General features: G+C 36.1%; 1 protein-coding gene and 1 long non-coding RNA gene across 8 annotated transcripts in view; one reads left to right on the plus strand and one right to left on the minus strand.

Annotated features, from left to right (window-relative positions):
* Positions 1-27,991, minus strand: part of KDM6A (lysine demethylase 6A) — a 213,089-nt gene that overhangs the window by 6,449 nt on the left and 178,649 nt on the right. For all 7 annotated transcript variants that reach the window (XM_077888741.1, XM_077888743.1, XM_077888744.1 and 4 more), the window contains 6 exons: positions 26,132-26,196; positions 25,982-26,056; positions 25,304-25,452; positions 18,579-18,693; positions 15,134-15,321; positions 14,190-14,331 (listed from right to left, as the gene is read on the minus strand). In XM_077888741.1, the coding sequence (XP_077744867.1) occupies positions 14,190-14,331; positions 15,134-15,321; positions 18,579-18,693; positions 25,304-25,452; positions 25,982-26,056; positions 26,132-26,196 (734 nt within the window). The remainder of the gene's footprint in view (positions 1-14,189; positions 14,332-15,133; positions 15,322-18,578; positions 18,694-25,303; positions 25,453-25,981; positions 26,057-26,131; positions 26,197-27,991) is intronic.
* Positions 157-27,873, plus strand: LOC144308372 (uncharacterized). The gene is made up of 3 exons (XR_013374842.1): positions 157-288; positions 7,480-7,562; positions 27,728-27,873. It is a non-coding gene; the product is annotated as an uncharacterized LOC144308372 (long non-coding RNA).

Raw genomic sequence — 27,991 nt, forward strand, 5'->3', positions numbered from 1 at the left:
AGCATGGTATTAGGTGCTTCAGACATGTTATGCCATGAAGGCCTCTTACCAGCCTTGTGCCAGAGACACTCTCATCTCCATCCTACCAATGACCAAACTAGGGTTCAGGGAAGCTAAATTTGTCTGATGTCATAAAGCTAATTTTTAAGTGGCTGGGCGAGGGGTTTGTGAAAACAAAATTTTAAGCCTCCCCTCTCACTATCTCACACTATACTTTCTTCTTTCTGGTCTTCCTATCTTTTACCTGCCTGCTCTCCCTCATCTCTTTTGAAGAGGAGATTCTTGAAGGTTAGTCAGCACCATTTGTTTTTGGGTTTCAAACACAGAGCCTCGGTTCTGTGAGCCTTACTCCACTCTACTCAGCGAATGAACTTTTATGTCCAATGCTACTAATTACTTTGGCAGTTAGATTGTAGTTAATAACTTATGGCTTGTTTGGTAGTTTTATGCAGAAAAAGGCAATTAGTATATATGTTTTCCTATAAAAAAATAAACGGTTAGAGCTAGGGTTATATTAAGAGTAAATACTAAGCCTTGAGTATGCTGCTTCTGGAATCAGCTCCAGAATTTTTATTTTGTGAGATACTGGAATCTTAAATCTTAAAAACCGTCAGCTCAACTAATGTGATCTGACAACGAATAACCAAATTGTGGTTTCCCCTTTGGAAAAATCCAAAGGGGATTTTTCTTTAACAGTAAAAATTTTTGTTTTCTCTTTTTCAAAAGGTAGCAGTTGGAACAGAAGGAGAATTGAGAGAGACACAGGCTCTTTTGGAGTCTATAGCAATGAGCAGATCCTACAGAAAGGGTGTGATTCAACCAAAGGGCAGGGAAAAATAAATAGAAAATAAAAACATCTGGGGAAAGGATGACTAGGGAAGATACAGATATACTATTCAAGACTTAACAGTCATCTGGTTCTGCTTTGGTTAATCTCAGGCCTTGATTTTATGCGTAGACAACATTTGAGTATACCAAAGAGCTAAAAAATAGGAGTCATTTCCTCTTCATTTTAGCTTAGCTGAGTTTTAATAAATTTACCTTATAGCAATTAAGAATGCAACTTGTTAAAAACAAAACAATAAATCACTAGCAAAAAATATAAAAATGTAGAAGACAGAAGATGCTATTTTTAATAAATACATTTTAGGAACAAGGTCAGAAATTATTTCAGGAGCTAGACAAGCAGAGAATTCTGTGACTTTTAAGGATAAGTCTGGTTTAAAGGCCCTGTGTTTAGTTGTTTGGATGAAAAACGACACCAAAAGGCAGGGGGTATTAAAGACAGCTTTGGCTTGAAGACAACCACAAGGGAGAGGCTGACTAAGGACATGCTGTATTTGAAGTTACACAGTAGAATCTAATCCACCCAAAGACCCATCTGCAAACATGGAACCACAAGAGGGATGGAATTTTAGTGAACAGCTTTACACAGGGCATAGAAGTGCAAATATACTTGAAATATCAGAATAAGAAAACTGGAGACAACAGATAGACAAATGATCATGTACAATAATACAAATCAATACAATGGGCAAAAGATAAAGTATGCCATGAATGCTAAAAGGAAGGAGAGGCTCATCTTCAGTTGAGGAGAGATGGGAAATCACAGAAGTTTTCATAAAGAAGTTGTCAATTTAGATGTGAGCAAGAAGGGGAGGTGAGAGGAAGGCATTTTTCAAGCATAGGGAATGCCAAAAACAAAGCTAGTATGGGGATCACTTAGGGAACAAACAACTGTTGCTACCAGATTTTAATTTTGGGATGGGGTTCCTGGGGCAGGAGAATAAAAGAATAAAGCCACAGTGATAGTACATTATGTCAAATTTAAGACAACACCAGGGACTACTCAGACATCCCCAGGGGCAGCTTGACTAAGTTTCCAAAGTTAGTTCCCAAATACCAGTGTGGAGGCAGATGAAACATGGGTTAACTTGATATAAGTCTTTATGGTAACAGTCTTAGCCACTAAGAAGTAGATGGTCTACAAACTACAGTACACCAAGAGGTGTCCTGCCCTGACCAATCTCTCTTACTGAAAGAGCCATACAGGAAAAGTGAGCCAATGTGTGAGCCCTTGAAACACACTTGCCACCTGTCACTCAAGGGTTTCATTCCCCTATGACAACAGTGAGTGTCTGAATGTCAGTAAGACATTTTATTTCATTTAAACCAAACACATGGCTGAAAATCAAGGTCTCAGTCAATGATAAAAATGAGTATCTCAAAAATTTTAAACTCTTGGATGGAAAAATCAAGCATGAAAGCAAATGTTAACCATGAAGATGCAGAGTTTTAGAATTTTTAGATTTTTTATTTATTCAGTGTTCTCACAAAACACTATATATTTAACCCAGTGATGTTTTAGAAGATGCAGTCCCAGGACAAGAGTATTAGGATCTACACTAACTATGGACTGGTCTTTGTGGCTATACCCTCTTATTCAATTATTAGGCCAACTGGATATTACCAAAGAGCTGGCGCATACCTCACTTATTCATATAAAAATGGGAATCAAAGAGAAAAGGGAGTTAATACTTTAACATATATTCAAAACCTCTCTCTGTGCTTGTGATAAAGTTTATATTATGTAGATAGGGTAGTAATCTAAAATATGGACCCAAAAAAAGGAAAAGAAAAATTTTATTAGCTTTAAGAAATCTAATCTAGTCTAGGATGTCAGGGACTTGCTTGATCAGAGGATTCATATAGGCCACTGTGAAAGAGATTCTCAGGGTTCTTCCCATAGAGCTCTGAATTTACTTGTTAGAAACAGACTAGAAATCTTAGTCTCAGGTGATTTTTATGATCAGAGAAAGAAGAACCAGTGCAAACCTCTTCCTCTTACTTTTATAATGAAATTATAAACAATGTCTAAAATAATTTGTAGCATTATTCTTCAATGGACATCAATCAGTAAGATACCAACTTCATGAATCACATTTTTATGATAAAAGTCTTAAGAGACCACAGAAAGAAAACTGCAAGGGAGACAGATAGATAAGAGCAGATTATAGAGCTAGATTGCTTAGGTTCAAATCCCAGCTCCACATATACTTCATATTCTCTGTGCCTGTTTCCTCACTGCAAAAAGATGCAACTAATACTGCTATTATGAGAATTACATGTGGTATATTAAAGTGCTTAGATTAGTGCCTGGAAGTTAGTGATCAATATTTAAAATTCAACATGTTAAATTCTTAAACTGTGTTAGAGTAATTACATGATTACTAAACTGAAGTTTTTAAATTTTTTAAAAAAAGGTTTTATTTATTTATTTATTTATTTATTTATTTATTTGAGAGAGAGAGAGAGAGAGAACATGTGCACAAGCAGGGGGAAGTGGCAGGCAGAGGGAGAGGGAGAAATAGGCTCCCCACCAGGCAGGGAGCCAACATGGGGCTCAATCCCAGGACCCTGAGATCACGACCTGAGCCAAAGGCAGATGGCTTAACTGACTGAGCCACTTCAGGAGCCCCTAAACTGAAGTTTTTTAATTTGAAAAGAGTTGTGCAATGAGTGCCAACTAAAAGTGCAACAATTACACCAAAAAGAACATAAGACAGATTATTTAAAAGGTGCTTAGTCTAGATTCCATTAGGTCAGGATTTCTCAATCAAGGTATTATTGTTATTTTGGGCTGGATAATTGTCTGTTGAGAGAGGCTGTCCTGTGCATTACAGGATGCTTAGCAGTATCCCTAGCTTCTTCCCACAAGATATCCATAGCACCCCTCCCATTCAAATATTGATGCTGCCCTATGTCCTCTGAGGAAGGTGCCAGGAGGAGGCAAAACTACCCACCATTGAGAACCACTGCACTATGTCCATGAGTATTATACTTGAAAAACAGAAGGTGACTGAGATGACTATAACTGATATTAGTATTAATAATTATAACTACAGCCACCATTTACTGAGTGCTTACCCTATGCTAGGACCCATATAATACTTAACAAAAGTTATATTAGAAAGATACAATTATTATTCCCCTTTTTCAGAAAAGAAAACAAAGACCAATAAGTTTGATAGTTTGCCTACGGTCCCCCTCCTACCAATAAATGGAGCAGCTGAAATTTGAAGGCAGACTGGACTCCAAACAACTACACATAGTGCTGCCCTCTCTGTATTTCACAGAGATAATAAATAGTATAGAACCTAAGACTTAGGAAAATTACAAAGGAAAGGCAAATAATGAACATATAATGATTACCTATACACAAAAGGCACAAAGAAAAGTACATAAAGCATTAATATTGTGCATATAAAATGGTACATTTAAAAATATCTCTAAAAACAGTGCATTGTAAGTGGTCATAAGTATGACAAAATGATTTGACAGGAACTTATTAAGTTTGTGGGAAGTGGTTTTCAATGGACTTGATACTACAGAAATTTTAGAAAATATATTTTCAAGTACTGGCTTATAAGGTATTAGTATTTTTAGAACATATAATTACCTAGCAGATTGCAGGGAGGTTAATAAGAGAATGTATATTCTGAAAATTAACCTTCTGTTCCTTAGCATACTACCTGATATGCTCCTCCTAAATCGGAGATTTCCTAAGATTGAACTTTTCAGAGGAAAATAGGATCTTTGGCATTCTGTTTTTGACATGTGAAAATGTACTGAACTACTTACCCTCACAGCGATTAAAGCGGAACTAACAAAATAGGTGGTGAAGAAACCAGAGTTTCCGACATATTAAAAACATACTATCATTACATTAACTTGCTAATAGCCCAACATGATTGCAACAGTTTATATCATATTTGTTGGACTTGGCCTTATCTGCTATTGAGATTAAACCATTCAACTGCATCTAAAGGAATCTATGTATTGTGAAAGCCTATTATCTACAGGGAAATCTAATCAGAATCAACAGTCTCCAGAGCTCACTTGCTACACTATTATTTGATTCCTTTTCAAGGGTCCTATTAAAAGGAATACTTCAATGCTAAAACATAATGAAAATATGAGTCTTATGAAAGTGAAGCTAAGAAGAGCCTTAGCACTCCACTACTCCAAATGTAGGCCAAAGAAATGTACCTCAAATATTTGAAAATGGGAATCATGAATTTTCAAACAATGAGGTTTCTCTTAGCTCTCAATCGACTAGTTTAAATTAAAACCAAGAGTAAAAACTGTATACTATGATGAAGATGGATAATCAGCAGCAATAATCTCCCCACCCTCAATTTTAGGTTTTAAAGTATCTTCATTCACTTAAGACTTACCTATGACATAATTTAAACTGGAATAGGATAGGGGTTTACTAAAACTAAGTATGTTCAATAGTTCTCAAAAATGTACAACCCAAATGAAATTCTGAGAAAACAAATCCAGAATGTGGAACTCTTGTGTAACACAAAGGTCTGCCCCTCTTCAAAAAAAAAAAAAAAAAAGAAAGAGAGAGAGAGAGAGAGAGAAAGGAAGGAAGGAAGGAAGGAAGGAAGGAAGGAAGGAAGGAAGGAAGGAAGGAAATCATGTAAAAAAATTTCAGAGACTAAAGACACAATGACTACATACTGAATACAATGTCAGCATAGGAGCTGGTGTGGCAGGGAGAGGTAAGAGCTACAAAAATACATTTCGGTGCAGTTGGGGAATTTCAAATGTAGATTGTATATTAGCTAATTCTTACATATGTTAAATAGTACTTTGGTTACATAAGAATATCCTTATTCTTAGATGCAGGTTGAAGCACTTGGGTCATGTCATAATGTTTGCAAATTACTTTTGCATATGACTCAGTCAAAAAACTGTGCATATGCATATGTGGAGACTGCTAAGTGAATGTGGCAAAAACTTATCTGTTGACTCTAGATGAGATTATACAGGCATTCACAGTACTAAACCTTTTTGGTAGATTTTTAAAATTACAAAATAAAAAGTTGGAGGAAAAAGTATAAACAAGTTTGGGAGTGGAGCATGCAGCAATGCATTACATGCAAATTTGATATATTTTAAAAGAGAGTAAGGTAGTATCAGAAAAACTGTCAACAGTTCAACGAGTTAAAGGAAAAGATCAATAATAGCCTTACATTTAAAGTCTTTCTCATTTCATTTCTTTGTGTGGGCACAGTTCTATTTTAAAAATAGCTAATGGTGGGAGCACTTGGGTGGCTCAGTGATTGAGCATCTGCCTTTGGCTCAGGTGGCGATCCTGGGACCCTGGGATAGAGTCCTGCATCAGGCTCCCAGCAAAGAGCCTGCTTGTCCCCCTGCCTATGTCTCTGCCTCTCTGTGTGTCTCACATGAATAAATAAATAAAATCTTAAAAAAAAAAAGCTAATGGTTCAGAAAACTTAACAGCTAACACCTTAGGAGGGCTACCTGTTAGTCAGCTGAAAGCTGTAACAAATGTGTATACCAGACTCCTTTTCTAAGCAATAGAGCCATATAGTCATCTGGCTACTAACAGAGATCCCCACTAAAACATCACAGGAGGAATTAAAGTTCTGCATGTCTAAAGTCAACCAAGCTAGGAATCACTTCCCACACCTAACTCATTTCCTTTTTTCTTCCTTGACCCCTAGTTTTCATTAACAAGCACAAATGTCCCACTACCTACCCAAGGCAAAGCCTCGGCAGTACAGATTTCCCTCTCACCTCCACCACCCAACGATCACCAAGTATAGTCTATTTTACCCTCTAACCTTTGTCCCTCCTCCTCTTGTCTGAATTGCAGCAACTACTTTCTCATTTATTCTACCAGATATGTCCTCCATTTATTGCTTCATCTTGCTGCCAAGTGAGCTAATATGCAAATTTGATTATTAAAAAGATATAAAATTCTCTTTTTTAGAGAGAAAGAGGGAGCGTGTGGAAGGAGAGAGCAGAGGGGGAGAGAGAGAATCTTAAGCAGGCTCCACGTCCAGCAGAGTTGGACACAGGGCTCGATCTCACAACCCAGAGATCATCACCTGCGCTGGAATCAAGAGTTGAACACTTAACCAACTGAGCCACCCAGGGGCCCCTAAAAGATTTAAAATTCTAAAGGCTTCCCACTGGCAATTGCTGCCAGTGTGAAGTCTACCTGAAATTTTTAGCAATAGAAGTTTAAATCCATACTCTTCAGCTAATATGAACAAGTAGGGCTTAAACCTGAAAAAAAAACTTAAAAAGTTTCGTATAAAGGAGAAACTAAGTTCGCTTTAATATATGGGGTATGCGGGGAAAAGTTTATGTTCATTTAAGCACTTAAGGGAAATAAAAGAGAGTTTTTCACTAAGCTTCCATTAAAATTTTTCTAAGGAGTTAGGCTGTTAACTTTTCAAGTCAATTGAATGCATCATACAATGAAAGAAGTAATCAAGATAATGAATATTCTTTTGACTCATGCCAATGCAAGAGGTATTTGGAAAAACGTGAAGCAGACTATGAAGATTACTGTATTTTAGTAAAACAACTAGGATGTAGAAATTTAAAGAGATTATGATATGACTTACTCAGATAAAGTACTTTATGGTATTGCAGGACTCTGAAAGACCCAACATGAATTTGGAAAGTGCAAAGAAAATAAAAACAAGAGTAATGCTGACTTGTTGAAATAACTACAGGTAATTCATTCTCTAAATGATAATGAGGAATTAATAGGTTACAATAGAAGACCATTCTCCCATTATTAAGTCACTCGGTGCCAAAAAAAAGTACACAGTCTATTACTTACTGCACTCCCACAAATTTTTCACAAATTCTGCACCAATTGCCTTGGTGTTGAAACTTGACCTGGGGCTTTTTATAGTTTTTGCTTATCTCATCAGGGTGACTGTTTTTGCAGAGAAATATTAATATGTTTGATTCCAGAATATTGCCACAGACCCTACTAGAAGACAAAATATATCATATATGCATTGTATTACCGTTCTAAACCCAAAGAATTCTGAATATCAAATCACATTTGGCCTAAGGTGTTTAGGATAAAGGACGATGGAGCTACAGTACTACTACTTCCGTGAGGCCCTTCTTTAATGTTTTCCCATCTGAGAAGTGCCTTCCTCTGTGCTCTCCCATTTTTTTAAACCTGTCTTCATGAGCAAAGATCACATATTTTAGTGCATTGACTATTTCCCCATTTATTATAAGCAGCTTAAGAAGTGATTAAATCCCCTTTTCTCAGCACAGTAACACAGCACAACTCCATTCACAATAAATATCAAACAAATATGAAAGCATGAAAAGAACTGGGTGAGTGAATAAGTGAGGGGATATAAAGGTACAAGGTAAATTTCATTTACATTGTTTTTGATTAACACTTTAACTACAAAGATCCAAAAATTATGCATTGTTGATTCATGTATTTAGAATTACAAACAATAATTCAGGGAGGAAGTTAAGGAAGAGGACTATCTTTGTTTATCTTCTTCATTCCACTTCTTACACAGAGCTGGTAATTTTTTTTCTTTTAAAATAGTCTACAATTCACATGTCCAATGTATACTGAATTAATCCCTTACTGAAAGATAATTCAAACAAGGAGAAAAAAGGGGGAGGTGTAAAAATTGTAGTTCATATTAAAGATTTTTTTTTTAAGATTTTATTTATTTATTCTTGAGAGACAGAGAGAGAGAGAGAGGCAGAGACACAGGCAGAGGGAGAAGCAGGCTCCATGCTCCATGCAGGGAGCCCGACGTGGGACTTGATCCCGGGTCTCCAGGATCACGCCCTGGGCTGAAGGCGGTGCCGAACCGCTGTGCCACCGGGGCTGCCCTTAAAGATGTTTTAAAATACAAAAAAAGAGTAGCAAAGATAAATGGAAAGTTCAAGCACACATCTAGAGGCAGCAGTGGGAGAAATGGCTGACAAGGTAAGTGGGAGTCAGATTTGAGGTACAAATGGAGGATTTTAGGTCATCTCTATGCCCGAAGTGGGGCTCGAACTCACAACCCTGAGATTAAGAGTCATGTGCTCTACTGACTGAGCCAGGTTGAGCCACCCCAAATGGAGGATTTTAAAGAAAGTTTGCATTTGTGCCTTTGTATGTTTAGCTTAGTTGGTCACCAGTAACCTCAGCAAGAGAAGTAACGGGCATATTCAAGGTAGAAAGCCAAATTGCTATGTATGGTGGAAGGGACAGGAGATGAAGAAAAAGACTCAAGGCCAAGGAAAGAAATGTCAAGAGAGAACCGTTACTTAAGAATTAGCATAGCTCACAAGCCAGAACAAACCAATACCATTTCCTTTGTTGGCAGAATACTAGGTTTGAGGAACAAAGCAATGATGTGGGTATAATTTTACAGCACAATTGAGCTTGTAGAAAAAGATCCCCCTCTCTCTATTACTGCAACAATATATTCTTCATGCTGTCTTCTGACCTTTATTTGGTTCACTATTTGCTTTTTTTAAATAGACATATTCCTCTAAGTTCTGTCCCTAACTCCTCCCCTCTTCTTTCTCTCAAGGCAATCACAAACCACTAGATAAAAGACCCCCTAGTCTGTCAGCTCTAACTTTGTTCTCTAGAGTTCTGTATTTCCTACAGCTTCTGCTAAATAGCTCTATCCAACTATTTTATCAGTTTCTCAAACTTGCCACCTCCCCAAAATGAAGTTCTGTGCCACAGATATATGCAAGTAGCTTTTGTACAAGACAGCTATGGGCATTTAATCTTGGCTCTAACCAACGGTGATCTTTGGATGCTGAGACGTAGACTCAGATAAATCTGGGAAGCACTTTTCTTAGTGCTCAGCTAAGTACCAAACTCAAATTATTATTTTTATTTACATATAGAGAGCTCATGAGTAGCGGTGGTGGTACAGATGGAGAGGAAGAGAGAGAATCTTAAGCAGGCTCCCCACTGAGCTCGGAGCCCAATATGAGGCTCGATCTCAGGAATCCAAGATCATGACCTGAGCTGAAATCAAGAGTCAGATACTTAACCAACTGATCCACCCATGCACCACCCCACAAACTCAATTTATTAACTAGCATTAATAAAACCATCTAGAACTCAGACTTGAAAACCCAAACTATCTTTGATTCATTCCTTTCTCTTATCATCCAAAAGCTTATTCTGTTTATTTAACTGCTAGAAAGAACTTTATGAAACCCAAATTAGATCATACTAGTTAAAAACCCATCAAAAGTTCTCTAACAGAATAGACTTAGGTTTGGCACACAATGCATGAATTGCCACTAAGAATTTTCACAAATGTATCTTATTCTACTACTCATCACACACATTGTCCTCAAGCCAGAATTTACCAGCACATAGCACAGTTGTATCATATATGTCTTTAAGATCATGCAAATACCCAGTAGGGAAGAAGTCAGGAGAGAGGAGTAAAGAGGTAGGTGCTGGGGACAGAATGAGAGCAGGGAAAAGAAAAGATGATCTGGAGTGAGTATACATTTACTGGTCCTCTAGGCAGTAGGAGATCCCCTGAGCCTCTCACAGAGTGAGAGGCTTAACATGCCGAGTATAATTGTAATCGTTAGTACAACAGGGCCTCTCTATATAAGCCAACTATTCTGCCTGATGCTCAAGTGAAGGAAAGGGATTTATTCCCCTGGAGGAAAATGTGACGGTGCTGGGCTGAAACAGACATGGTACACATTACTTTGTGGATGAACTGAAGCATCTTCCTGATGGCACAAGAGTTTGGTCTTAAACTGGCCTTAGGTGTTATTCCTCTGTCCTCTGTCCTCTCCCTGCCTCCACAGCTTTACCTTTCACACAAATTACCTGCTTCCCAGAATACACAGACTTTTCTGATTCTATGGAGCTGGAAAGAATCCAGTGGAGATCTGTCAACGTATTTCTTCTAATCTTTCAATCTATCTATTTATATGCACTTTTACTTCGAGACAAGACCTATATCAGATACAGACAGATGAAGACACACATACCTTCTCAGTGCCTAGCCCAGAGCATTGTATACAGTCAGCAAATATTCATTAAATTAAAGAAAGTACAAATGAAAAAAAGGGAACAACGTTGGCTGGTGAAAAGTACATTTTTTAGTAATAGATGAATGACTATGTTTTAAGAGGAAAGTTTACAAAGCAAGGCTTAGGGGTGTGAATTTATAGTGAACATATTCAATCAGTGTGATGAAAAAGTACCTTGTTATCACATCTCATGACAACTCAAGCTGGGAGCAGAATTCTTAATATAATGAGGAACACAATAAAGATTCAAGTGACTGAACATTTTTTAGCACAGAGTAAAAATGGGAGTAAAATGAGTACGTAAGTCCATTTCGGTTAAACAAATAAGGTAGGTATGAGGAACAAATCAGTATCATGGGTGATTTTAAGTTGAAAAACATCCAAATTGTGTGCATCCCATTTCAACAAAACAACTTTATAAAAACAGATGAATATGAGTGTTAATGCTCAACAGTTCAAATGTTAAGAAGGATAATGATAAACTGGAAGGAATTTAGAAGGATGACAAGGATGATAGGGGTGGAAGGATGGAAAAGATGATAGAGGTGAGAGGTGTTTAAATTAATGAAGACCAGGTAGGAAGAAGAACAGAATAGGACAATGATCTTCCCTTGTTTCCTTTTTCCTTCTTACCACTCCCCCCCACGACCATCCACCCTGCAAAGTATGAGCAAGTTCTGGGATCTTTAGCTCCACACAGACCCTAGTTTGATCCCTCTCTCTGCACCCATGGGTCAGTATCTGTCTAGGTTGGTCTGTCCCGTTGCAATTGCCTTCTAACTGTCCACCCACCCCCCCTTTCCAACCTTGCCCCTTGGAATCCATTCTCTACAAAGTAACCAGATTCATTTTCTTAAAGTTTAAATCAGAACCCATCTGTCTTCTGCTTACAATCCTCTAATGGTAACCTATAACACCCAGAACTAACATATAAACTGCTTACCATGTCCTAAAAGTCGATGCCCAATCTGGTTCTTGCTTATTACTTTGTGGAGCTTACTGCAACCCCCCTTTCTTTCTTTCATTCTGCTATATACTGGCTTTTCTGCCCTACAAACATGCCAAAGCCATTCAGGCCTGAAATGTTCTACTCCTAGATCCTTGGTTGACACCATCTCAGTATTCAGGTCTAAGCACAAAACTCATTTTCTCAGACACTTGTCTTGACTACTGTAGAAAAAGCAGCACTCCCACCCCCCACCACCCAAATATTATTCATTTTATCTTACTCATACCACTTGTTAGTCATTTATTCATCCATCTGATGGTCCTCTCTGAATTGTTCCACTAGAACTTAAGTCCCCTGAGAGGAGGGCTTTTAATAAACACTGCAGAGTTGGTTCTCAAACACTTGTTGAATGGGATATATTCTACATAAATCCCAAACATATTTAGAGAATTAGGACCAAATGACAGGTAGATTTTAGGCCAATTTATAAAGAGCTTTCAAGAATTATAGTTAGGTAATGAGAACATTCAACAAGTTGCTGGATGGCCACAAATTATGGAGGCTAGAATGGATTACTACACTTAGAAGTTTTGACTAAATGACCTTAAAAATCCTTTTGAATTATAAAATTCTAGTCAATCTAAAATGTAATGAGTCACCTTCAATCTATATAACTATTACAGAAGTGGTGTCTATGCTGTACCACCCCTGTACCTTCAGGTGATCTGAATTAACCTCTAGTTTATGCCTATCTCAAACTTACTAAACCTTCAGTGACTTTAAATAATTTTTTTCCTCAAAAGTAACCCTGAACTTGCTCTTCAGAGCAAGGTACCACTGTCAGATATAATAAGATAAATGGAAAGAGAACCTTTCACACCCCACTACTAATTACATTTATAGAATATGGTACCCAAGTTCCAACTTTTTAAAAGGATTTGTACATCATGTGATGTAATGAGCACAGGGTATTAAATAAGACTGATGAATCACTCACCACTACCACTGAAACCAGTAATATACTATATGTTAATTAACTGAATTTAAATTTTTTTTTAAAAAAAGGATTTCTACATTTGCTCTGATTTGGGTTTTGTTACCTCTCGTCTCCCCTGCTACTTTTGCCCACACACCAGATAAAATACTGCAACTGACAAAAGACAATATCGTTAGATTGTCCAGGTGTGTTATCTTGGCCACAGAATTTCTGTTTGAAGTTTTGGACTTAGGTCTGAAATCATTTTATTAAGATAGGACTACTTTCAAAAGACAGTATTTTGAAAACAATATATGCTGACCAAATATAGCTGCAGGAGAAATACTTAGTATAAGTACTACTTTAAGAAAGATGAAAACTTAAAAAAAAAAAAAAAAGAAAGATGAAAACTTATTTTATCAGTAAATATAAAGCAGTGTATTCCAAACTGAGTTTTTAAGGAGATCAATTCTTTAAAAGATACTGGTCAAACAAATAAGTTTGGGAAATACATTATATAACCCTCCTCCTTCACCACTCATAAAACAAACCAATACTTATATAGTCTCTACAACATTTCACAAAAATTAACAAAATAAAGGACTTATAAAACTTTATCTAATCCATCATTTTCTGTATTTCTTTGACCAGAATCCTCCATCTTTTCAGGGTAGGTGCAGCAGTGGTAGAAGATAGTTTAGGGAAACACTGCTATATACTACTGTTAGAAAATATTACTTCTAAATATATTTAAAAAATAGCTAAGATAAAAACTGACAATAAATGAGACGCTTACTGGGATATATATATTCAAATATATATATTCAAATAACTTGTATTAGATGTTTAAAATAGCTAAGATGGACGCTTACTGGGATATATATATTCAAATATATATATATATTCAAATAACTTGTATTAGATGTTTAAAATAGCTAAGATGGACGATTTCATTAAAACAATTAAAAAATTGCCCTGTTAGTTAAGTCCCTATATTAAATGCTAATTTATCTGTACCAGCAATTATTTTGTGTTGCCATTCTCTCCCCCTGATACTAAGGGCAGTCTTTCAATATTTAAACTCAAATCTGCCTAGGAATCAGGTGGCTCAGAGGGTAGTGGGGAAGCACAGGTCTGTGATTCTACTGGTTTAGAATCATGTGTGTCTTCATTCCTGTTTGTATCATAATGTACAGATTATTTGGAAGGGAAAAATACTTTTAACGTGTGGATTCTCGAATTACATTTTATTAGACTTCTGGACCATTTTGTTGTGATGTCAGCATAATTCTATTGGTGAGGGGGAAGTACTAAATAATTAACACTCCCCAAAAAAAAAGAGGGACTACAGCAGTTTTAGAAAGCACTTACTTAATCATTTCAAAAAGCTTTGGATCTGAGACCTTGATATTTCGTGCCATATTCCAGGAAAGATGAACCATGGGTACTATTGACTTCACACTTTGCAATTTGTTCCATTCGTACCGTTCCACTGCCAATTTATACTGGCAGGCTAGGAAAAAAAAAACAGTTATAAAGCAACCCAAAGTACCAAAAGATATGAAGTTACCATTATCACCTTCTCAGATGATATCAATATCAATTCTGAAAACTTCAAAACATTACAAAAATAATTTTTGTTTGATAACTATGGCAATAATAATAGTAGTGAACACATAAAGAGTGCTTACTAGAACTATATGCCAGGCATTGTGCTGAGCTATTTTTATATATTATCTCATTTAATTTTTATTATTACCTTATTAATTTTATTATTCCCATTATACAGATGAAGAAATTGAGGCCCAGAGAGGTTATATAACTTGCCCAAAGTTGCAAGAGCCAGGTCCTGGTCCTAATCCAGGTCTTTCTGGCTCCAAAGGCCATATTCTTAATCTGAATTATCAACTGCCTGAAGGCAGGCATAATTCAAACAGATTTTGACATAATAGGGCTATTCATACGACATACCAGATAAAAGAAAAATTTGAAAGAATGAATAACCACACTACTTTGCCTTCTCCCATAAAGGGTTTCCTTTATAAAACAAAACCAAGCACTCTAAGAATTATTAAAAGTATATATTCCTTGTATATAAAGATATAAATTTGTTATTTGCTGAGATCCATGGTCTTGGATTTCTACCTATTAACCTCAATTTAATTTCTTGTACCACAAATTAAAATTTTATTCAAGGAGACACAACTCTTCTTCCAGTTTCTATTGAGTTACATTCCAAGAAAAAAAAAAAACAAACTATCAGTGACAATCCTTTATAAATTGAACTTTTTTTTTTAGCATATTCTTTAAAATACCTGTAAGTGGACCAACATTCCAAGCAATGTTGTTGCACCAGCCAATAGCCTGAACCCAATGAACAGTGCCTGCATTTATCCAGACCAAATCTCCAGGTCGCTGAATAAACCTATACACTGGAACATTTGCTTCATAAAGATCTTCAAGGTTGGGCCACCAAGAACCCATTAGGAAATTCAAATTATTTCTGAAATAAGAAAAAATAATGCAAATGGATCATATACTTTAATAAGGCTTTATAATAAGAATGGAAAACAAGGTCAAAACTTATTAGAACATGCTCATTCACACTGCATCCAAACTTACTTTCTTGTGCAATAAAAACTACTATATGTAAAGTGAATGAAATTAATTATAGTTAAGTACTGAATAACTTATTCAAAGATCGATCAGTATTACTACCTTCAATTGATTTTTCAAAGTCCAAATGAAATCCAAAGCTCCTTTTAAATAACACTTATATGCATTAACTTTTAATTTCATTTCACTAAAGGCTCTTTAAGCCCTTCTTCCTTGAGTACCAAGAAATCTCTAACAGGTAAATGGAAGGTGGAGTTGACATCAAGTCACCTAAGTCCACACTATGGCAGCTATGAAGTGTTAGGAACTTTGGTTTCTGAGGCAAAGTGGAAAACAGAATGGTCTCTGCTGCTGTTTTGAATTCTAAGCAGGAAACGGGTACAGGATATCAGTCTCGAGAGTTCTGATGACTAGTTAAAACTATGCAGCTGAAAACAGCTTCATAAAAAACAATCATACACATGTGCAAATAACCATCATCACTGCCACCATCACCCATGTACTTTGGAAACATTCTATAGATCTTATTAGTAAGCTTTTACTTTAAAATCTGGCTTCTTACTCTACTTCATCATGATACAATATAAAATACTTCTTAAACTCCACAGCAACTTTTCCTATAAGAGATGTTCATAAAATTCAGTTAGCTACATTTTGGTGAAGGAAGAACTTGCAGAATGGAAATGTTCCTCTCCTTAAGATCTAAGAAATAGTCTTTATTTCTGTCCTGTGCCAAAGGATACAATAAAGTGTACCCTGAAATTACTCTCATCAGTTTAAATTTAATTTTTTTATCTAGATCAAAGGCTGGCAATCTATGGCCCATGGGCCAAATCTAGCCTGCCTATTTTTGTAAATAAAGATTTTATTAGAACATAGCCTGCCCATTCATTTATATATTATTATATATGATTGCTTATGTACTTCAGTGACACAGATGTGAAAGAGACTATACAACCTGCAAAGCCTAAGATATTTATTATCTGGCCCTTTATGGAAAAATTTCATCAACCTCTGATATAGATGGAATCTCTGGCTCAACTTTTTTCCCTAAAAAACTGCAAGGCTAGAAGACTGCCAATGGTAACCTGGCAGTCTTCTAGCCTTGGTAAGGGTATGAGCTTATTTTCTGTGATAAGGCTCAGTAGATACAGTCCAGAAAAACTTCCCTATGAAGCAAAATACGGTTACAAACACAAACCCTATCCCTACTTCACCCATGTATTGCCATCATAAAATTGGAGAAAACTTTCTCTCCAAAAGCAAGCAATCAAGTAAGCAAGACCACCAAATAATCAACTAAATTTAAAAAAAAAGTTAACTCAAAAAAGTTACCCATTCTTTTTATCATATATTCAAGTGAATGGTTATTTCAAGACAGATATTGTTTAAAGTCCTAACAAAAACTACAGACACGATCAGTATCAGTCAGTATCAAAAGCAACATTCCTTATGTGAAACAAAATTACATTGAAATGCTGAAGTAGCAAGTGCTTTTCTGTAGCTTAAATTTACCTAACCTTTCATACTAACTTTGGTATTTTTATTATCCCTAAATTCATACTTTTTAGACATCATCTGCCTCTTCTAATTATCTTTGTTCCCAGGCTACTTCCCCATTTAGACAGGAAAAAAAAACTAAATCCCAAAGATAGCCAATCTCTACTCAGAAATAATGAACAAGGATCAGTGTACTATAGCTGTAATAATATACTACCATCTCAAAGTACAAGGCATAAAAATCTTTCTGTAGCACAGTGGAGATTGCCTACATGACACTGCTCTTTCTCTGCTACTACCAGACTGCTGATCCATGAAAGTAAGAACAGATTAAGGTAGATCAGGTTATTCCATCAGAGCATTTGAAACTTTATAATTTCATATCTTTGGCTTTCTTATAATGAAAAGAAATCTGTGTGTTAAATAGTAAAAACAATAAAAGGTAATTATTTTTTGTTTGTATATAAGGAAATTTTGGATTAATGTGGGGGTTTTTTGGTAACTATATTTACACTTGTTACCAAACCAGGACATTTACAGCCAAGATTGAAAAAATTCTAAGTAAGTGGAATATGTGTATAATCTGTTTTCAGGGCCTCTCATAATATAAATGTTTCTGGTGGTTCCCCCTTTACCTTCTTGGGGTGGGGAGAATAACACCAAATACATGTATAATTTATGTTTTTAACCATAATTTTCCAATGTTATTACTAGCTAAAAATATCAGGTGCTTATTACATAATGGAGTGCTTTCAAAAAAAAAAAAGCAGAGAAAGTTTCCATTTAGACAAATAATTAAGTTTAAACCAATGAAAAGGGATCCCTGGGTGGCGCAGCGGTTTGGCGCCTGCCTTTGGCCCAGGGCGCGATCCTGGAGACCCGGGATCGAATCCCATGTCAGGCTCCCGGTGCATGGAGCCTGCTTCTCCCTCTGCCTGTGTCTCTGCCTCTCTCTCTCTCTGTATGACTATCATAAATAAATTTAAAAAAAAAATTTAAACCAATGAAAATAATTCTGAGGTACCCTTTAATACAAGGTAAAGAAAAAGGCTATGTCTAGGACATTAAGGAAAGGAATACTTCTACTAGGTGAGTTCCCTCAATTATAGAAAACAAAATCTGAAGCAGTTGCCTAGATTTTGTAAAATTCTTTTATAGGAATAGTTGCCAATGTAGTTTTAAAAAGAATTTGTATCATGGTGATAGAGCAAAAAGCAGTATGTTCAAACTTGAGTTATTAACCTATGAAGCTGCTCAATTATAGAATTCCTTCTATAACCATCCACTTTTAAAAACCATTTATAGTAAAATCATTTTTCATGAAATATAGATCTCCCACATGAGCAAGTATTTATGCATCAATTGTTCAATTAACCTAATAAACAACTCAACCTTCCTATTTTCTAAATTCAAGACTGTTAGTACTGCATGGAGTGGTTTTGAGGCATCTTTCTCAAGTATTCTCAGCAATGCAAAGGAATAGGTTTGGAATCAAATCAATTTAAATGAATTTTTTGCTGAATGGTAAGTGGTAATATAAAAACTGGTAATATACATTAGGATATCCAGCTTATGGTAAACTGTCCTTTACAAGGATTATTTTTGAATAATTACATTTAAAGAAAATTTAGTTTGGAAACCTACTTTTCACAGAAGTCATTCAGAACACCCCAGTAACCTTCAGGGACAACAAACCATTCACAGTCACCTGGACCAATATTTATATTAACCGAACAGAAGTTGTTATTTTCTTGATGACCTGAAATGAGAAAAGAAAAATAGTAATCAGCATACTGTAAGTTCTATAGAAAATGTTCGGAAATGTTCAACACAGGATGTTCTGGTGGTATTCAGCCGTTTGTCATTAGTTCTGTGTCTAGTTCTAGAGCAGAGTTTGGTCAGCTCCTAACTTACTGCAGCAGGTAGTCTACACCATGAGTAAAAGATGACGTTCCAGAGCCAGGCTTCTAAGCTTATGTGAACCTGGGCAAGCTGCTAAACCTTTCTACCTCAGTCTCCTTATATAGAAGATTAGATAATAACAACTCCCATAAATCAGTGGGTTGTGTGAAGATCCATGAAATAATGACTGCTTTGAATACTCCCAAATCCATGGTAAATAATAAGTATTAGCTATTATTGATATCATTACCACTTCTTTGTCAACTAATCCCATTTCTCATGCACTGTACTGGGACATCAGTAAAGAGGCAAGAAGTCTGGTTTTCAAATGTAGCTGTGGTAGTATTGTCAACAAAAATGATGGAGCAGGGAACTCTGGAGAACTCTTTGGAAACACTAAAAAAAAATAAATAAACCTAGTAAAAACTGCCAGAGGCAACCTTACCAAAACTCTGGGCAATAGTCAAAGGTTTATAGCAAGTGAATGCTTGACCAGAATGAACTTAGAACATAGTAGGAGACTTTCACATCACTTTAACTTACCTTATCCCCAACCACATCACTAGTGTGGCAGTGGACAATATGGTAGTCTTATGTTCCTAGTGTGAGTGTCCCTGGTTCCGGAGGGAGCAGAGTGGGTCTTTTTCCCAAAGAATTATGTTTTTGTTTCGACCTGACTGGAGTTTCTCCAAAAGCTTCACTCTATTTAGGGCAAGTGGTTCAGTGAAGAAGGTTTCCCCCAAACACTGAAAGACCAATGAAGAAGCTGATGCTCCCAGCGGCAAAAACAAAGAGTTGGGGCAAACAACAGACACACCAAAGGCCTGGAAAGAAGAGCTGGGGAGTGAGATTTGGGGAGAGAATAAGGACTTTGAAAAGTTTCCGTGAATACTAGAGAATTTAGAAAGCCACATGCATACCCAGAGCAGGGCAAATGCTCAGAAAAATTTTAACTTCTTGCTAATCTTTAGGCTCAGTGCAAGCAAGGTGGTAAAGGCTAAAAGTACAATTGCAAGCAGCATGCCTCAGTGTAGGAGTGACTCAAAACAGAGGCCATCTGCAAAGGCCTGGAGAATTATTTTTTCTTTTCTTTCTGTTCATTTTTTCTATTCTTTTCTTTTTTTGGCACAAAGCATTGAAGGAAATCTCTGTCAAGTCACTGGCTAACTGCTGAGATAATAGAACAGAGATTTCAGTATCCACACAAGCAAAAGGATATAGTCTTTGTGAAAATACTGTGGACAAAATCACTAAACAGACAACTGTAGCCTGCAACAAGCAAGAACAAACCCTGGAGAGGGAGAATCTGATATTTATAACTGCCACATGATAACATTCAAAATATCAAAATATTAGCACTGTACTAGGCTGAAGGAATAGAGGCTTCAGGGACCACGTCTGACAGAAAATAGTCTTTTTTTAGGGAGGGTAACTCTCGGTCTGTTGTTACAAAAAATTATAAGGCTTGCAAATAAACAAGAATGTACAGCTCAGTCACAGGAAAAAAAGGAAGAAGAAATAATTTTAAAAAACTATTCCTCCAAAAGCACAGCCATTGGACTTAATACCCAAACACTTTAAATCAACTGTCTTAAATATACTTTAAGACCTAAAAGAAATCATAAATAAGAACCACAGGGAACAAGGAGAATGATGTCTCAACAGAAATCAATAATAAAGTAACAGAATTATAATAAATAAAATTTTGAAGCTGAAAAGTGTAACTGAAATTAAAAATTCATTAGTGGGTTTCAAACAGCAGATTTGAGCAGGGTAAATCAAGAATCCACAAACTTGTAGATAGGTCAAATGAAACTAACCATTCTGAGAAGAAAGAAAATAGAATGAAGAAAAGTCAACAGAGCCTAAGGGACCATCAAATGCACTAACATATGCATTGTGGGAGTCCCAGAAGAAAAGGAGAAGGGACAGGAAGAATATATGAAGAAATTATGTTCAAAAACTTCCCAAATTTGACAGAAGATATTTATCTATACATTGAAGAAGCTAGAAACTCCAAAGTAGGAAAAACTCAAAGAAAAAAAATTGAGAATTCCATACCTAGCAAAACTATTCTTCAAAAATAAAGAAGAAATTAAAGACATTCTCTGATAAATAAAAGCTGAAGGAGTTTGTCACTAGCCAATCTGCCATATAAGAAAATGTTAGAGGCTGAATTTTCAGGCTGAATTGAAAACAGTTGACTGTAATTCACAGCCCTATGATGAAGAGGAAAGAACTAGAGTAAGGTTTAAACATAAGCTGGAAGATTCATACTTTCCAATTTTGAAACTTACCTCAAAGCTACAGCAATCAAAACCAGTGTGGTAACGGCATACAGATGTAAATCAAGGAAAGAGCATCAAGATTTCAGAAATGAATCCATACATCTGTGGTTAACTGATTTTCAACAATGGTGCCAAGACACTCCTATAGAGGAAAGAATAGTCTTTCCAACAAATAGTGTTGGGACAACTGGACAGTCATATGTAAAAGCATAATGTGGACCCTAAGCTCATATAAAACCACATGTAAAAATTAACAATATGGACCAAACATCTAAATACAAGAGCTAGAACTATAAAAATCTAAGAAGAAAAATAGGGGTAAAACTTTACAACCTTGGATTCAGCAGTGGTTTCTTAAAATGAGACAGAAAGCACAAGCCACCAAACAAAAAAAAGATAAACTGAACTTCAACAAAATTAAAAACTTTTGTGCATCAAAGAACACTATCAAGAGAATGAAATAACAACTTAGAGGACAGGAGGAATATCTGCAAATCATATATCTGATAAGGGGTTAAAATGCAAAATATAACTCTTACTACTCAATAGCAAAAGGACAAAGACTGAATTAAAAAATGGGCAAAGGACTTGAACGGACATTTTTTCAAAGTGGATAATACAAATGGCCAGCAACCACATGAAAATCCAAACCACGAAGAAAAACAACTCCACATCCACTGGGTTGACCATAATAAGAAAGAACCAGAAATTAATCAGTGTTGGTGAGAATGTGGAAAAATTGGAACTTTCACATATTGCTGGCATGAATGTAAAATGGTACAGCTACTGTGGCAAACAGTTTGGCAGCTCCTCAAAACATTAAACACAGAATCACCATATGACCCAGCAATTTGAATCCTAGGTATAGAACCAAAAGAACTGGAAAGAGGGATTCAGACAGATAACTTGCAACTGAATGTTCACAGAAACACTATTCACAACAGCTAAAAAGTGGAATCACCCCAAATGTCCGTCAACTGATGAACAGATAAAATGTTCTAAAGCTACACAATGGAATATTTGGCCATAAAAAGGACTGAACCATTAATATGATACAGATAAACCTCAAAAACATGCTAAGTGAAAAAAGCCAGACAGAAAAGAGAATACAGGATTCCATTTATATGAAACATCCAAAACAGGGAATTCTACAAAGTCAGAAAGCAGACTACTGGTTGCTAGGGGTGGAAGGAAGGGGGAATGGAAAGTTAATGCTTAATGAGTACAAGGTTTCCTTTCGGACAGATGAAAATCTCTTGGAACTACATCGACGTGATGGCTATACAGCACAGTGAATATACACTAAATGAAACTGAACTGCAAAAAAAAAAAAAAAAGAAAAAGAAACTGAACTGCACACTTTAAAAGGATTAGTTTTGTTGTGTGATTTTTACCTCAATAAAGAAAAATATAGCTGCTCTCCCCACACCATGTGTTTTTTACATATGATAATACAATATGAATATGGTACTCTTAAGACTTACAAACTATCTCTTACCATGGGTAGATGGTTGGAATTGCCCATGGTGTGGATTCCAAAATAAAATTTAGCACTAATTATAATTAGAGATGCTGAAATCTCACCATAAAATTCAAACCGTTTTGGGGGTAGAAGCTGAGACCATCTCTAGTTTAGAACATACATGACTGATCATAAAGTCCACGAAACAGGTAACACTTACATTTACCTATGTAACTCCAGGAACAAAGTGTTTGCCCCATAAAAAAGTATTCAAAGTAATTTTCAAAAAATTGAACTGAACTAATTATATTATCCATTTCTTCTAAGACTAAGTTGTCTAATACGTTAACCACTTGAAATGGGGTTTAAATGAACTGAGATGTGCAGAAACTATAAAGTACACACTGGATTTCAAAGAGTTAATATGAAAAAAAAAACTTGAAAAATCCCTTAACATTGATTACATGTTGAAATAAGATTTGGATATATCAGATTAAAATTATTTTCACTTATTTTGTTTTACACTGATATGACTACCATACAATTTTAAATCATATATATGACTTGCATTATATTTCTGTTAGCACTACCCTAAAGTGAATTCCTCAGAGACTTCTTCAATGTTCCACAGGATACTTCTGAAAAACTAATGCCTTATATATAAACCAACAAAAAACCTAAAATAGCTCAGACACAAGTGACAAGAGGTAATCTACCAAGTTTGCTTTTCCCAATTTGTAATGAAAAACTGTATTCCTTTGAGTTGAGGATATTATTTACATAAAATAATTCAAACTGGAGAAGCTTTCAACTGAAATGAATCTTAAATTTTTTTTTTTTTTTTTTATGATAGTCACAGAGAGAGAGAGAGAGAGAGAGAGAGAGAGAGAGAGGCAGAGACACAGACAGAGGGAGAAGCAGGCTCCATGCACCGGGAGCCTGATGTGGGATTCGATCCCGGGCCTCCAGGATTGCGCCCTGGGCCAAAGGCAGGCGCCAAACCGCTGCGCCACCCAGGGATCCCTGAAATGAATCTTAAAAGAACCAATCCAATACTACATACATAAGAAAAACAAACTCTTGGGGTGCCTGGGTGGTGCAGTCGGTTAAACATCGATCCCTAGTTTTGGTCAGGTCCTGATCTCAGGGTTGTGAGATCAAGCCTCATGTTGGGCTCCATGCTCCTTGCAGTCTGCTTGAGATTCTGTCTCTCTCTCCCTCTGACCCTCCTGCTGGTGCTCTCTCTAAAATAAATAAATCTTAAAACAAAACAACTCTAGAGAGTTCAAAAACTTGCCTAGTATTTACATCCGTATCTAAATGGCAAAGTGGGGAGCATATAGCTCTTCTGCCTTTTATTCCAGAACGGTTTCCACTTTACCCAACTATGGATAAAATATCACAGAATTGGGCTTCCAATGGCCCAAGGATAAAAACTACTACAACCTAATGGCTCTAATCCTGGCTGTACAATAGAATCCTCTGGGAAACTTTTTTTTGTTTTTTAATACTGTGCCTAGATCCCAATCTCCAGAGATTAATCAACTATTTATTTCTAAGAGATTCTAATGAGCAGTCAGGACTTGGAATCCACTGGCCTACATTACCCAGAAGCAAGCAAAAGCCTATTTTTTTTTAAATTTTTATTTATTTATGATAGTCACAGAGAGAGAGAGAGAGGCAGAGACACAGGCAGAGGGAGAAGCAGGCTCCATGCACCGGAAGCCCGACATGGGATTCGATCCCGGGTCTCCAGGATCGTGCCCTGGGCCAAAGGCAGGCGCCAAACCGCTGCGCCACCCAGGGATCCCAGAAGCCTATTTTGAAACAACTTTGTAGTTATAATTCAATAAGCAGGTGACAAAGAAGAAAGCAATCTGGTTTTCAAACCATGGCTGCTTCAAGTAGCAAACAGAAACATTTGATGATGATATTTATGGAGCCTATAGGCATTGGTAAATAAGTGAACTTGTTATCACCAGTATCTGCCCTATCGTTAAATATTTTGAACATCACTCCAGAATTTCATGTCAATCCAAGGAAACCCAAAGAAGGTGGTATATATTAGTGTTGGACAGAATTTTAAGTTTAAAACCAATGTAATTCATTTTAAAGATAAAGAAAAAGACCCAGAGAAGGAAATGTGACTTGCCAAATGTGACACAGTTGGTAGAAAGTCCAGATACCAGGAGGCCTCTAGTAATGTCTCCACATCAAGTGCTTTGTGTGAACTGTATATTGCAACCCAATTAGAGGATTACAACTTTGACTTCCTTATTTAAATGAAATAGAATGGAACTAAGAAATATATTATTCTATGAAACTGTTCTTATATACACGTGTGTGCAAAAAAGGCATAGAATATAATTCCTAGTGAGACTATGGTGGGGGGAAAAATAAGTTTAAAGAAAACTATATCCTATCACTCTGCAGGAGATGGGATCAGCAACAGTTTGTAAGCCACAAGGACTTTCCCAGGAGTGTTCCAATGACCCCTTTCAAGATTAAATTGCTATTGTTTCAGGACTATTCTATTAAAAAAAGAGAATATAAAGAGGAAAAATCTTAATAATACAAGTAAAAACCTTATAATAGGAGTAATCCTTTCAGTTTCATTCATTATAAATGAAAAGAATATGGTCCTCTTTTGCATGTTTCACATTTTGATTAATTCTGTTTTTCAACTGTAGAAGATAACGTTAGTTCATACAAGTTACCTGGTGTTCTGCTTCCTGGAACTTTCATGTACAGTTGAACTGTGTTCATGCCCAGTATGGTATGACCAACGTGGCTTAGAAGATTTCCTGCTGATACGACACGCACAAAAGCAGGAAGTTTAGTCAGCTCATGTAGCTGCAACTTCCATCTGCAATAAAATAACAGATCAGGAGTGAAATCTTGCCACAAATAATTGTAGAAGTTAGCCATTTCTTCAAAAACTTTGTGTCCCAATCAGAAAAACAATGAAATCTATAAATATTATACTTCTGCACAGGAAAAAATGCAATAGTTAATTTTTTCAATTTTTCCGAAGAAAACTTCCTAACGGAAAGCATAAAAATTATTGAGTTTAAAAACAAAAAATACTGAGTAAATGAAAAACCGGACTTATAATTCTGTTTTATAAAATTATTATACATTAATCATAAAATGTAACTTTATGATTGTGTACTTAGCCTATAGTCAGGGTCGTGAAGAAAACCTGTACAAGAGTTTTAAGTTAAAGAAAATCAATTCATTGTAAAACCTAGCAAAAATAATTTATCTAAAACTTGTGTATCAACTTAGAAAAATGACAGGGAAGGAAAGAGAGGAGGAAATTGTAGACAATTCTCCATCTTTGTAGAGGAAACCTCTTTGCATCAGTTCACAGAAATACTACTATAAAGACTTACTTTTTGTCATCAGACAGGTCAATGTTGGTCCCAAACTTTATGGTTTTAAAGGGTCCTTTCCTCCTCCTCCCAGAACTTTAAAAAAGAGATACAATATTAGAAACATGCCTTTTAAAGAGAAATACTAAGTGGATATTAAAAATGACTTACTTATCTGAAGATGTAGATTCACTATCTGAATGGTCTTTATGGTGACTTCTTTTCTCATTTTCTTCCTGTAGATTAAGCCAAACACATTCTAGCTTAGTATCCCACAACCAGCTATCTTTTCCATCATGCAACTGCAAAGTTCATACCTAGATTGTTGGTATTATCTATGCTTGGAAACTAAGTATCTATAGGCTTCTTTCACATGAAAATTTCTTCAAAGACCACACATTAAATAAAAAACCAAGAAAAGTCAATGCTCACCACTCACTGGCAGGGTATCCAACCTCCTTAGTCACAAAGTTATCTTCCTTCTTAGTAACATTCTTCTATTAAGGGAAAAACTTATAGATTCTCATTCTTGCTCCATTTTTAAGAAGAGAGAATTTTTTTTTTTTAATTGAAAGGCCTAAGAAGTATCCATCTTGATTACAAATTTTCTAAACTAGTAGAGGCGTGTGCATGTGTATGTAGCTATATATGTATAAGGGTAGAAGGTAAGATGTTCTCTATTCTTGATTATGGACAATTGTCCATAAGAGAAGAAGTCTTCCCTGGGTTAAATCTCTTCTTCCACAATGAATTATACACGAATGGTAATACACTTAGAATATAAGTAAGGAAAATAAGTGCTGCATAAACATAGGTGCTTTTCAACGCAAAGATTATGATTATTTTACAATTTGGGGGCCACAGACACAGTATCTCTTATACTGTCCTACTATTTGTGTGCCTCCACAGCACACATAATGGCATCTTTTCTTTGGTTATGTATCCTGTACCATATAAATACTCTGCCCCTTACGATCTTTGCTTTAAAACTCCTCCTTCTGGGACACCTGGGTGGCTCAGCAGTTGAGCATCTGCCTTTGGCTCAGGGTGTGATCCCGGGATCCGGGATTGAGTCTCACATCAGGCTCCCTGCATGGAACCTGCTTCTCCCTCTGCCTGTGTCTCTGCCTCTCTCTCTCTCTCATAAATAAAATCTTAAAAAAAATAAAACTCCTCCTCCAAATTTTCCTTTGGTGGTCCCTGAACCTTGATTATTTATCCTACTCTGAAAATAATACTACCTCACAGTTGAAGTATCTCAAAAGTTTGAACTACAGATTTATTCGGACAATGAATTCATTGCAACTCATTAAAGCTGCAAGACAATTCTGATTAGAGGAATTTCTTTGTAGGATATAGGGAATGGTAGTAAGAAAGAAATACAAATATACAATTCGTAGTTACAAATGTTGCCTTCACTGAAAATGTGAACTCAGGGCAGAATTTTAAACAGATAAGCAAATCTAATGAATTACAAATTAAAGACTTCCAGGCACATATCAAGTTTCAGCTGTAGGATATGTACAAAACAACTTAGTAATATAGACAAGTATTTGAATAATACATTTAATAAACCCATTTTTTGGTGGATATTTTATGTTCACTTTGTGGGAGAATTCACAAAGTTCTCATTATAATGCTAAAGGATTTTAGTTATGATTCACTGCTGAAATGCCTGAGTCTTTTAATAATAATCCTCTGGTTATTTTATCCATTTTGTTTTTAAATTTTCCATATATTTTGAAATGATTTATGCCTCTCTTTCAGTTTTCTCTTTCAGATTGAGGCCAGTAAGAGCAACACTAATGCTTCCTGGAGGAGTTATCTACCAGATAATACTAACCTAGTAGAGGAGAAAAATGGGAAAGCACAAAACTAGGAATTTTGCAAGCATAAAGCAACTTTGAGACTTACTTTATTCTCTGTTATCAGTGGCTCTCAGTCAGAGGCAATTTTACCCTCCCAAGGGATATTTGGCATGTCTGGAGACCATTTTAACTATTACAACTGGGGTAGAAGGTAAGGGGTGTG

The sequence above is a fragment of the Canis aureus genome, chromosome X (assembly GCF_053574225.1).
Source record: "Canis aureus isolate CA01 chromosome X, VMU_Caureus_v.1.0, whole genome shotgun sequence".
NCBI classification, from domain to species: Eukaryota; Metazoa; Chordata; class Mammalia; order Carnivora; family Canidae; genus Canis; species Canis aureus.